Here is a 13,962-nt window from a genome sequence, read left to right as displayed (position 1 = left end):
GGGAGTTGAACTCTAATCTGCCCGACTCGAGGCTGGCCCTCTATCTGTTAGACCATTCCGCCTCTCAGTAAGTACAGTGATGTGAATGGGGGAAAAATTACTGAAAGGAAACCGAGCTCTGGGAAATTAAAAAGCCAATAATGGTCCTAGAGAACAAACAGTGAGCTCTATCTCCCTCCCTCTTCTCTTCAGAGAGATGGGAGAATTACTAGGACAGACTTGCCCACATTCTATTCTTTGTCAGAAATAATCAGATAAGGCTCTTTTCCTTTATTATTTTTCTTTGTTTAAACCAAGAGTTCAACTTGAAAGGGAAGGGGGCCAGGAATTTTCAGTATAATTCCATTAGGTGTTACAGCAGAGTACAGATTTTTCCAGTCCGTAGTCCATCCTTTCTGCTCCCTCCTCCTTGTAGGATAGGGATAGAGCTGAATCCTACACAAGTCTTCTGCTCCTGGTACTGATTGAGTATAATCTCTTATTCAGCAATTGCCCTCTCTTTTCTAACCTACTTATCTCTGGAGATTTAATCAACCTCAACTTGTTTCAACAATTAGCTCACTTTATAACCTAGGGAAAATATTATGGTCCTTGGGTCCATGTGCTCCCCTTCTCTGGTATTTTATAGAGTTTTTATCAGATGAAATGTTAATGATACAATCACAATAACTCAGAGCCCCCAGTTAGAAAAAATTGAGACATAGGTTTGGTTCTCTGTACTAATATAAATTTTTGCGTATCTCCAGCTAATCCATGGCTTCTCTATATTAGAAGCAGGATCAGGATACAGAAAATGTTTACATAAAAGAAACTATATATATTATATATATGTATATATAAAACCTATATAAAATTACTTACCATCTTAGGGAGGATAGAGGGAAGGGAGAAAGAGAAAAAAATTGGAATTAAAAATTTTATTTAAAAAAATGAATGTTAAAAATTATTTTTACATGTAATTGGAAAAAATAAAATGCTATTTAAAAGAAAAAATAAGCAAGCAGACTATTTTATGGTTACTGAATAGTATATCTGATACTTCTCTGTGACCTTGGAAAAAAATCACTTAATTTCTCTGAACTTCAGCGTCTATCTGTAAAATATAAGGGTTTGGACCAGACTGGATGGTTTTTAAGGTCCTTCCAAGCTCTAAATTTCTGATTCTAAGTATGAGATTCCAGGCTCAATCAAATCAGTATTTATTAAGTGCCTACTATATGCCAGACACTGTATTAAGTGCTGGACTCAGAGCAAGGATGCCTAACTTCATTGTACCTCAGCTGCCTCAAAGGGACAAGATGTACCTGTGTATGCACTTGGTCATGCTCAAGGCCACCTCACCCTCTCTCTGTTTCCACAGTTTGACATGCAAAGGATAACGTTGGAAGAGCTAAAGCATATCCTGTACCATGCATTCCGGGATCATCTCACAATGAAAGACATTGAAAACATTATTATCAATGAAGAGGAGAGCCTGAATGAGAACTCAGGAAACTGCCAGACAGAGTTTGAAGGAGGTAGGTCCCCTTGGCCAGCCCACTGCAAACCCACCTCCACCCAATGCAGAATTTAGGCAGGCAGATACTTGCTGCCCTGACTTTGGTATATGAAGAATGTCTGTAGTCTCCCCTCACCCCAGGAAATTTTTTTTTTACTGTAGCCACAAGGTAGGAAACTGAGATTATTTAAGATATCTGCCTTTCAGAAGTATGGGGCCCATTCCAGTTCCTGCCTTTTCAATTCCCCATTTATGACGCATAACTTGTGTGCAAGGAGGCACCAGGGTTACAAAGATACAAACCAAACAGTTCCTGCCCTTATGGAGTTTATATTTTCCTGGCAGGATACAACAGGTATACAGATAAGAAGGGAGGGGAAAAAAACAAAGGAGAGATCCAGGCAAAGTGCTCCAGGAACGATCAGTTAGTCAATCAACAAGGATTTCTTAAATTCCTGCTATGTGCCAGGCATTGTTCTGGGTGAAGGCAATAGAGATACATAGACAGAAATAATGGCAGGGACAAGAAGTAACTTCCCACAGCTGGTGCTTGAGAGGATCATTGAAGAAAGTTAAGGATTGGGAGAGGAAGAAAGGAGAAGGGAGATAGAAAGACTTTTGGGAATGCATAAAAGCAGGCAGGCATTTAGCAACTGACTTTCTGACTGTCTCCCTCAATGCTGAACTCATGGAATAATTAGGAGACCAGCTTAGCTGAAAGGATTCAATTCAATTCAATTCAATATACATTTATTAAGTGTCTACTATGTAGCAAGCACTGTGCCAAGCACTGAAGATACAGAAAGAGGCAAAAGGCAGTCCCTGCCTTCAAGGAGCTTACAAACTAATCAATCAAACAAACAACCAGGCAATCAAAAAAGCATTTATTGCGCACCTACAATGTGCCAAGTGATACATTAGAAGCTAGGCTACAAAGACAAAAGTGACAAAGTTCCTGCTTTCGGAGAACTTATATTTTATAATCTTTTGTACCCCCTGGACTCAGCATAGTATAGTGCCCTGCAACAAAATAACCAATCAATAAGCATTTGTTGATTGCATACTGTATGCTAGGCACCATGCTTGGTCTTGAGGAAGAGGAAGAGAAAGATGGGTTAGGGGAAGACAGTGGAGGCCATCCCTTAAATGTCAGGCTAAGAAAAATTTATTTTGTCCTGGAAGCAATGGGAAACCACTGAAGTTTTTTGAGCAGGGGTGTGACGTGGAAGGGCCTGTACTTTCAGAAGACTGCTTTGGTGGCCATGTGGAGGATGAGACTGGAGGGGAGATAGGATGGATGTAGGGAGACCAATTAGAAGATTGTTAAGACTAGGTGAGAGGCGATGAGGACCGGAGTTGGAGGGTGGGGGGCTGTGAGAGGTGAGGGGACAGATGCAAGAGCTGATAGAGTCAACTAAACCTGACTAATGATTTGGGGGCAGGTTGGGGGGAGGAGAAAAGATAGGGATTGTTTAGGTGGTGAACTTGGGCAAAGTGCCACCCTTGCAAAAATCGGGAACTTTGGAGGTGGTTTGGAGAAAAGCATGCTCTTTTGGACGTGTTATTTGAGATGCTAGCAGAAAATCAAGGGGACAGTGCTCTCAAAACCTCTGCTGATCCCTTCCTGTAGGGAATGCCCTCTTCCTGCAACTCACCTAGTCTGTGCGGCCCCATATTCAGCAGCAGGACTTGCCAAGCTTTAGAAATACAAGAGCCTGTTTTCTCTTAAGCACTATGCTTGCAATTCCAGTAGTAACCACTAGGTGAAAGATGGGGGCCAATGGTATCCAGTCAATGATTAAGATTTTCCCCAGCCTCCCCCAGGTCTCTTTTTCATCTGTATAAAAATGTCTTTCTCTTCTGAGGTTTAATAATACCAAGCACCTGCATATGCTTTGTTAGGGCTTGTTCAAAAGATTCCAGAATCACACATGGACTCAACTGTGACTTAGGGCAGGTCCCTTCAGATCTCTGTGCCTCAATTTCCTTATCTGTAAGAATGAAGAAGAAGTTGGACTATGATCTTTCCCTCTCTAAATCTATAATAATTTAACAGTATCCTCAAAATTTCCTAGGGGATTAAATAAAATCATTTTGTAAAGTGCTTTGTAAATCTGTAAATGCTATATAAATTTGAGATAATATTTAGGATACTACGTATTTCCACATGCCACTTTTTCCACCTACATCAGTTTGTTTGTTTGTTTTCAATCAAGAGGGTTTCCTTGGCAACCAAGTCACTCACTTCTTCCTACTTTGAACCTCAAGGCTCCTATAAAAGTCCTTGTCACCAAGGTCATCCTGCCCATCACCAACATGACAAAATACTGAGTTCTTTTTCAACCTGCTTAAAGTTTGCTTCTTAAATGAATTTAATGCTCTCTTCTTCTAGCCATTTGGAAACATTTTTGAACGAAGCCAAATATTACATTTTTAAAAGGAATTCTCCAATGATTTCTTAATTGTTATAATTGATGCCAAAGTTACTCTTGGTGACCACTTCATGGTGGCAGCATCCAGAGTGGACCAAAGCCCAAAACAGGAGCAACTTTATAGGCAGCTAGCTATGAGGAAGGAGAGACTGCTCATGGTGGAAGCAGGAGACCGGGGTTGGGCATGACCTTGGGCAGATAGCAGCATAATCTCTCTTGGCCTCAGTTTCCTCATCTGTAAAATGAAAAGGTTGGACTAGATGGTTTCTGAGGTCCCTTCCAGCTCTAGCTATGATCTCTTTCCCAAAAGTAGAATTCTCAGATAAGAAAAGACCAAGCAAACTCTAGATAGAATTAGCTCCAAGCGGAGCTATAGTGTGAGGAAAATTGAACAGAACTATTTGGGGTTCCCAATCCTAGCCCATAATCAGATGCCAAAAAATCAAATAAACAAAAAAAAATGTGGGGATGGTTCAATGAAAGGCCTGCAGGGAAGAGGATAAGTGAATACAACCTTTAGTCCAGAGAAACTTCACTCACTGATTCTGATTAATTGAGGGAAATGCCAGGGTGGGCTAAAGATAAGTCTGAATTATAGGCTATTAAAAATGTACTTTTATTGTGTGCGAGGTACATATTGTGCCACAAAATGATGGTTAACAAACTGCTTCTACCTTGAGGTCCTGCTGGTCCTGCTTTAATGAATATGCTAAACATTATTTTTTTGGGGAAAAAATCATATTCATTAGCTGCAAACAGGGCTGCCAAGCTACTTGGAAACAGTTTGTTCTTCTTAAGTAGATTAAACATGCCCCCTGCCATCTTGTCCACACAATGACTTTGCCTCGCAAATAAAGAGTGACGTAGGGAAGAGAACGCTGGAGGATGAGTCAGATCCCAGTTCCAACCCTGCTTCTTACTAGCTGCGTGACACTGTGCGTCATCCCTCCCTCTCTGGCCCCGAGTTGCCTCTGTACATTGAAATGGTTGGGTGACCAGATGGTTTCCAAGATCCCTTCCTGGTCTAACACAATCATCCTAAATTCTGAATGAATGATGTACTATCAATGGCTGGCAGCCAGAAGTTGCTGTTCCTTATACAAATCCTTATAAATTCCTGGGGATAATACACTTAATGTGATCACTGTGTATTTCAGTCATTTGCAACTCCTTAAAGGTAACCAGTGGACAGCTAGGTGGTGCGGTGGATAGGGCCTAGAGTCAGGAAGACTCATCTTCTGAATTCAAATCCAGCCTTAGACATTTATTAGCTGTGTGACCCTGGACAAGTTACTTAATCTTATTTGCCTCAGTTTCCTCATCTGTAAAATGAGCTAGAGAAGGACATGGCAAAGCACTCCGGTATCTTTGCTAAGAAAACCCCAAATGGGGACACAGAGAGTCTGAAATGACTGAACAAAACAGCCCTCAAAGAGCTTATATTACACTGGAGGGACAATATGTATATGGATAAATAAATACAAGATATACACACAATAAATATAAAATTCAGAGGCTGAATGGGGTACTGACTAGACAGAATACCCAGGAATCAAGAAGAATGGATTTTGAGGGATGCCTTTGACACATATTGGCTGCTTGACCTCGAACAAATTGTTTCACCTCTCTGGGCCCCAGGGAACTCTCTAAGAGCATGAGTTACAGAGCAGCTACTGAACTGTACAAGTAAAGGGAATTTCCTTACTAAAAGCTCCCTATATCAATGAAATCACAAATCAGCTACAAAATAAAATACGAAAATACAAAATCCAGCCGGAGGAAACTTGATTCCTTTGGGAGAATAGCAGGGCTTTTTGTTTGCTTGTTTGTTCTTCTGGCAAACCTACTTCTTAGTGTTCTGAGAGGGCTCTGGGTGCAGAATACTGAATATATGATCAAAGCTGATCAATGTGTCGGTTAGTTTTGAAAATTTGCTTTTTTTCTCTTTCTTTTAAAATGGTAATAACAGTAGTTAGCATTTATATAGCTTTTTACTACGTGCTAGGAACTGTGCTAAGGGCTTTAGGATTATCTCGTTTGTTCCTCACAACAATCCTGGCAGGTAGGTGCTATTATTATCCCTGTTGTACAGAAAAGGAAACTAAGGCAAATAGAGCTTGCCCAGGGTCACACAGCTAGTACGTATCTGAGGCTGGATCTGAACTCAGGTATTCCTAACTCCAGGCCCAGGGCTCTATCCACTGCACCACCTAGCTGCCTTTTAAAATCTTTGTTTCAAGAATGGACAGCTAGATGGGGTGGGGGAGGCATGTATTGAGAAATCAATGTGATACAAAAATTAAAGACATCAACAAAAATAGAATAAATTTTAAAGAATAATTATTAAAGAGGCAGCTATGTGGAGCACTGGCCCTCGAATCAGGAGGACCTGAGTTCAAATCCAGCCTCAGATACTTGACATTTAGTGGCTGTGTGACCCTGGGAAAGTCATTTAACCCCACTGCCTAGTCAAAAAAATTTTTAAAAAGAATAATAATTAAATGGTGGCCTGATCTGATCTTCCCAGTGAGAGAGTTCTCAACTCTTCTGCATGTCTTTAGCCAGCTCAAACCATCCCCCATTAAGCATTATCCTAACACAGTTTCCCCACCCCTATACTAGTATCTTATGGGAAACTAAGATAGCCTAGTAAGGTTCCCCCCAGGATCATTAAACTCAGGGTCTTACAGAAGTATAAAAATCTGATTACCTTTAGTGAATCATAATAACCATAACAGCATCAAAAGGCCAGACATAATGTTCAATAAACATTTAAGAACAATATTTTATCACCATGAATAATAATAGCTACCATTTATATAAACTTTAAAGTTTACAAAGCACTTTTACAAATATTTAATTTTATCTTCAACAACAACCCTGGGAGGTAGATGCTATTATTATCTACATTTTACAGATGAGGAAACTGAGACTAAGAAATGTTACATGACTTGCCCAAGGTCACACAGCTAGCATCTGAGACTAGATTTAAACTCAGCTCTTATGAACTGGAAAAACATCTCTCTACATCTCACTATACCAGCCAACTGCTGTTATGATTGTAGGCCCCCTGACTTAGCATGTTGTCTTTGAGAGTTTCTGTAGTTGAAAACAATCCTTTAGTAGCCATCTTGTGAATCAATTGATCAGCAAACATTATTAAGCACCTACTGTGTCCTAGGAGACAGAAAGATAAAAATGGAACAGCTCCTCCTCTGGTCTATCAGGGATGTCCACGTGCATGTGTAGAGTTTTATTGCTCATCCATGCAAAGTAAATAGAAGGTAGTTCTGAAGGGGCCAAGCCAGCCTGAGTATGGCAAATGCACCTTTCAGTTCCAGGTCTATGTGGGTGCTCATGAACACACATACATGATACACATACATCACACAGCCAGGGTGGACACTCCAAATGGAGAAAAAGCTGGTCCCACAACTATAGAGGAGTTGGATTGCTTTGGGGAAATGGCAAAATCACCTTAATGACCCTGAGTTTCTCCCACCCACAAAAGGCCATCTTTTTAATGCCACTGTTCTTCTGATGATGCTGACCTTCTCGCTCTGGAGTGTCTCTGCCCATGCTGGCCCCTGTTTCCCACTGGTGAGCTATCCTCAGGACCTCCATTTTGAGGAGGGGCTCAGGATGGCCATCCTTTATTCCCCTCCCCGTTCTGCTTCTCTCTATGAACTTCAACAGTGTGCCCCATCCTCCCACCAGGACCTTCTTCTCCTCTCTCATTTCCCTCTGTATGTTGCCTTCCCCCATTAAAATGCGAGCTCCTTAAGGGCAGGGTCTGTCTTTCATTTTACTTGCAGCTGTAGCCCCAGCACAGTGCCAGGAACATAGTAAGTGCTTAATAAATCCTTGTGGCCCTGCCTTGCTTTGTTGCTATATGTCTTGGAACAATACCATCCCTAAAGAATTGAGACTGAGTTTACCCAAAGGACAATGGGAAGGGCCAAAGTGGACGTGAATAGGCTTTACAAATACACATTACAAATGAAGAGTTATGAAGGAAAAATGACGTGAGAGAAGTCATTGGGAAAAAGTGAGCTGATCACATAGTGAGAATGATGGGTAGCCAATGGACAGGCTGGGTCCTCCATAAGTATCTATGCTATCTTAAGAGCTTATGGAAGGCTGATAGATAGATAGATAGATAGATAGATAAAGAGATAGATAGATAGATAGATAGAAGAAAGAAAGAAGAAAGGAAAGAAAGAAGGAAAAAAAGAAAGAAAGAAAAAGAAAGGGGAAGGGAGGGAAGAAGGGAGGGAGGGAAGAAGGGAGGGAAGGAAAAGAAAACAAAAGAAAGACTATTTATTGTTTACTCAATCATAGTGTGCCAGATCCAAACAAGCAAGACAGTGCCTGTCCTCAAGGAGGTTATATTCTAATAGGGGCAGGGGGGAGGGAGCAATAGCACATAAAAGGGAGGTAGAAAGTATAGGAGCAGGGGCATATGATGTGGAAAAGACCTTTAAGAGGGTGGAGGCCTGGCTCCTGGGGCAGACGTATAGGAGGATATAGACCAAAGTTACATGAGATAGGCAAGCTTGTATGTGTCATCATCTGTAGCATTGAAAAAAGTACCCATATTGATGAGAGTACAGATCCACCAGAGAAATTGGCTGGCTATTTGGGGGAAACCTGGCATAACAAAGCACACCAAACTTAGAATAAGGAAGCCCTGGTTTTGAATCCTGTCTCAGATACTTATGACGTGGGTGACCCCAGAAAAGTGACTTAATGGCTCTGTGCCTCAGTTTTTTCATCTGTAAAATGAAGGGATTGGACTTGATGGTTTCTAAGATCCCTTCCACCTCAGAATTTGTGATCCTATGAGCTTACGGACTATGTGTATACCTGCACATGTATTTTGATTTTTTAGTGGAGGGTAAGAGCACTGTATGTGGAACCAGAGGACCTAAGTTTGAACCTGGGCTTTATTCTTTTTGTTCCATCTGACTCTCCATGGCCCTGGACTCTCTATTACCATCCCCACACTGTTTCCTCATCTATAGAATGGAAATAATAATACCTGTGGTAGTTCCCTCCCAAGGTTGTTATGAAACTCAAATGAAATAATGTACGTCAAAAGCTTTTCAAACCTAAAGGTGCTCTGTAAATGTCAGATATCCACATTATTAGTATTGCTATATTGGGCCAGGCCTGTGATTTCATTGGCTTAGGCCAATCTTGATTCCCCTGGCAAGGAGCTCCCTCTGCTCAGTGTAGATCTTGGCCCCTGCTCTGCAGCCTTCTAGAATTACCTGGGGCTCTGAGGGGTGACGAAAGGCCTTGCTCATGGATGTAAGGTTGTGGGATGGAATGGATTAGAAAAACATTGATCAGTCACTTACTAGGCGTCAGGCACAAACTGAGAAGAGGAAGAGGAAGGAAGGTGCCCTGCTCTTAGAGAGCTCACATCCCAATTAAGGGAGCCAGGACACACTGGGAGTTTGGCTGCAGGGCAGAAAGAAAGGTTCACATGGAAAGGTCCTTAGGATTCAGCATCAGGGCAAGGCCGAGAACTGTTAGGATTCAATCACAGAATAGACATCAAGGGCAAAGGGGATCATAAGAATTAAAGCTAAGAGGGCTCTTAAAGTCCATTCATGAGGCCCACAGAGGTTGACCAAACTCCTTAGAATTAGAATTTGTTCAAGGTTATAAAAGTAGCAGAGGTAGGATTTGAATCCAGGTCCCCTGGTTCCAAGGCTAGACCCTTTTCCAACATATCACATTGTGTCAAAGGCAGGATTTGAGCTCAGGTCTTCCTGACTCTGAGGCTGGCATGCCATCCACCACATCCCACTGCCTCTCATTTATTATTATTAATACCAGAGAGTTTATCATTTTGAGGTCATTCCTTCACTTTGGTTGGTTATTTATACCGTATTTATGTTGATATCTCACTTATAAAGGAGGAATGAGCGGCAAATGAGAACAGGATGGGCCAATGACCAGATGAATGCCCCATAAGCGTTAACAACAATGCCCATTTCTTTCTATCTTTCTTTTTTCTGTTTTTTGAGACTAGATTGCTTTCTTACTCAGGCTGAAAATGCAGTGGCCTCTCATGAGCTCAATCCCACTACTGATCAGCATGGCGGCTTTGACCCATTCCATTTCTGACCTGGGTTGGCTCCTCTTTCTTTAAACAGCCTGGTGGACGATATGCCCCCTCTCCAACCTCCTGCCCAACTCTGGGTATTCACCACATTGGTGCCAGACTTTGTGATGACCCCTGATCAACTGACTCCACTGTAGCTCAGAACCCTGAGGTTGAGCATTCCACCAGCCTCAACCTCTTTGATAACAGAGGTTATAGGCATGTGCCACCAAGCCTGGGACATACTTTCATTTTGTTGTTCAGTCATGTTTTCAGTTATGCCCGACTCTTCATTTGGGGTTTTCTAGGTAAAGATACCAGAGTGGTTTTCCATTTTTTCCCTCCAGCTCATTTTACAAATGAGAAAACTGAGGCAAATGGGGTTAAGTGATTTTCTTAGGGTTATATAGCTAGTAAGTGTCTGAGATGGGACTTGAGCTCAGAAAGATGAGTCTTTCTGACTTTGGGCCCAGCTTTCTATGCACCATGCCACCTAGCTGCCCATACTTCTATAGTGTTCTATAATTTACAAAACTCTCTCTACCACATATAAAGAGTCTGATATATATAGATATATATACACATACAGAGAGAGAGAGAGAGAGAGAGAGAGAGAGAGTGAGAGTCTGAATATCAGTGTTCTCCTTTCACAAATGAAGTCTGAGGCTCAGTGAGATGACGCCCAAGTTCACTGAGCTCATAAGCGTCTGAGCTAAGACTTCTCTTGAAGCTGGCTCATTTGACCCTGAGTCTGCCATGTTCTTTTCAACACCAAGCAGCTTCTCAGTCAGAAGCCATTTTCTTTTGCGATGTGCATCCTCTCATTACCACTCAGAGACTGATCTGTGATTCTGTCATCTGATCCCTCTGGCTCAGGTCTGTGGACTCCCGCAAATCAGCTGCCCTGTTGGCCACCTCTCTGTCAACTGCTCTTTATTAAGTGTCCTTATGCACAATTAGACTATGCATTGAGATTGATCAAGCTGACCACTGATTTACTTACCACATAATCCATGGTGAGATGCAGATTCTAGACACCCATCTGTCCCTCTGTCACATCAATCAAAGACTCTTCCCCTAATCCCACACTGTTTATATCTTTTCTCAAGGCAAGGAGATTCCTTGACCTCATGATCAAGCACACCTTTCCCATCAGTCACCTCTTCCTTCTTTTAGAACATTGGCCAGCAACAGAATTTTTTTTCTTTAAAACACTATTCAAATCAATGCCTACAAGTCACCCAGAGTCAAAACAGAAGAACCATGTGTTTTGGTGGAAGGTAGGGTCCTAGATCTTGAATTGGAAGGGTCCTCAGAAACCATCCAGTTCAACCCTTTCATTGAACAGATAAGGAAACTGAGGTGAGGTGACTTGTCCAATGTCACACAAATAGGATATGAACCCAGGTCCTCTGACTCCAAATCCAGCATTCTTTCTTCTGCCCCAACCAAAGAAAAATGATAAAATTGTGCAGAAAGGAGGGGAACAGGGCTTGAACAGATGATTTAACCTTTCTAGGCCTCAGTTTCCTCATCTGTAAAAATGAAGGGCTTAGACTAGATGGCCTTTGAGGTCCCTTCAAGCTCTAAATCTGTGATCTTAAGAAGGAAGGAAAGGAGAGAATGAAAAAGAGAAGAAGAAAGACAAGTAGAGAGAGAGGAAGGAAAAGAGAGAATGAGGAAGGGAAGAAGGAAGACAGAGAGGGAGGAAGGAAAGGAAAGAATGAACAAGGGAAGAAGAAAGACAAATAGAGATGAGGGAAAGAAAGGAGAGAACAAAGAAAGGAAGAAGAAAGACAGGTAGAGATGAAGGATGGAAAGGAGAGAAGGAAGACAAGCAGAAAGGTTGGAAGGAAAGAAAGAGGGAGGGAAGAGAAGTAGAGGGTTTTGTAGTCCTAGCCCCCAGCTCCTCTCCTGCAGGTTTGAAAGGCACCTGTCATGACTTGAGCTGTGTCAGCCTGCCCCAGCCTGGCCTGGGGCCTGGCACTTTTCAGTGATGCTCCTGCTGCGCATCCTCCATGATGACATTGAAATGAAAAGGACATAAAACTTCACTGCCACCATCCACTGTGGAGAGCCTGGTTCTGTGATTATTGAGTCCCAGAGAGGGTGAAAGTGACTTGCCCAGTGTCACACATAGTAAGTGGTAAATCTGAAGTCCTCAACATTCTATGCACCACAACATAATGTGTTATGCCTATTTTACAAATGAGGAAACTGAGGCTAAGAGAGATTAAGACATGTCTGTCTATCCATATCAACCATCAACAGAGCTTAGGCTGATATGGATAGATGGAGCAGCTATTAACCAATGTGTCAATTGGAGGAGTTCTTAATCTTTTTGTGTGTCCTGGACCCCTTTGGCAGGCTGGAAAAACCTGTGGACCTCTTCTCAGAATAAGGTTTTTAAATGCATAAAACAAAATATCTGGGATTAAAAGGAAATCAATCTTATGGAAAAACAGTTATCAAAATATTTGTTTAAGTTCACATACCCCAAGTTAAGAACCACTGAATTTGAGCATGGTCTATAGATCACTTGTGCTTAAATTGAAGATTTAGCTAACAAAAGCCATTCCTATTTCTGCTCATGAAGACATCTACAAATTTAATGTTCAGTAACATGAATCCAATTGCACCTCATATCTGATATCATGACAGTTCTCATCAAGTGACTTGGACCAACAAATGTCTCCCATTCAGACTGGAGCTGCCAACAGGAAACTCGGTCATGAATTTCCTGGTAGAACTAGGGAGGTACTATCTGGGCTTTGTTCCAGGATGCCCACTTTATTCAGTGTTGATAGGAGGCAATGTAGTACTGTGGGAAGATCATTGGATTTGGGGTCAGAAAGCCTGGGTTCAAATCCTGGTTCTGACACTTACTACTTGTGTGACTTTGATCAAGTCACTTAATTTCAACAGACATCAATTTACTTATCTGAAAATAAAGGGGTTAGTTTAGGTGGCTTCTCCAGTCACTTACAGCTTCAGTCAAATGAGTTAGAATAGGAAGCTACCAAATGGTGGGTTGAGAGGAGCTTACATGCCTTCCAGCTTCTCAAAACCTCAAAAGAGGGCCTGCTTGATACATCTTGCCTTACAGATAATTGATGGTACTTGTCCCATGTGCAAAAATGCTGCGTCATGACTCCAATGGTTCCATCCTCCTCAGAAATGAAGCCAAGCTCACCTCCATGAGCTCCTGCTACCTCTGACCTTTCCCCTCTTTGTGAGCTCAGAATAATTTTTCTATGAAAGCAGCCACAAGGCTTCCCCAGAGCAAGGTTTTGTGGGCTGTAACCTGGCTTTCTTGGTGTCTTTCAAGTAGGAGATTTCTCCACATTTACTTTTCTTCCCACTCTCCTCCCCTCTGCTTGACCACCTCTTTAATCAACCCCTGGGGTCAGAAGGAAATTAGCAACTTTGGGTTGTTTTCAGAATGACTCCTATAATGGTTGTTCTACCTGAAAGTTAGGTTTGAACTTTCTTGACTGACCTGCCAAAACTGATTCATTCCCCAGCTTTTTCTTCTTTTCATTTCTCCAGACTTTTGTGTCAGTATGGTAAAATGACTGTGGTTCACATGTAATTATAGAAATATATAATGTATTATATATATATATGATATATGTGTGTATATGTATATAAATATATATATAAATCTATATCTATATCTATCTATCTATCTAGTCCCAGGACTATATCTATATAGTATCTATATAGTAAAGAAAAGGTCAGGTTGTTGTTTGGTCATGTCCAACTCATCATGACCCCATGGACTTTAGCAGCCAATGCTGTCCTTGGGATTTCCCAAGTAAAGATAATAGAGTGATTGCCCGTTCCTTCTCCAGTGGATTAAGGCAAACAGAGATTAAATAACTTGCCCAGGGTCACACAACTAGTAAATGTCTGAG

General features: G+C 41.6%; 1 protein-coding gene across 1 annotated transcript in view; it reads left to right on the top strand.

Annotated features, from left to right (window-relative positions):
- CALN1 (calneuron 1) overlaps positions 1 to 13,962 on the top strand; it is a 452,243-nt gene that overhangs the window by 433,296 nt on the left and 4,985 nt on the right. The window contains exon 5 of the mRNA XM_027861507.1: positions 1,361 to 1,517. Within this exon, the coding sequence (XP_027717308.1) occupies positions 1,361 to 1,517 (157 nt within the window). The remainder of the gene's footprint in view (positions 1 to 1,360; positions 1,518 to 13,962) is intronic.

This window comes from Vombatus ursinus, unplaced genomic scaffold, assembly GCF_900497805.2.
Source record: "Vombatus ursinus unplaced genomic scaffold, bare-nosed wombat genome assembly UNPS02014768.1, whole genome shotgun sequence".
Classification (NCBI taxonomy): domain Eukaryota; kingdom Metazoa; phylum Chordata; class Mammalia; order Diprotodontia; family Vombatidae; genus Vombatus; species Vombatus ursinus.
Note: the sequence above shows the minus strand (reverse complement) of the source record. Positions and strands in the feature narration are given on the sequence as shown.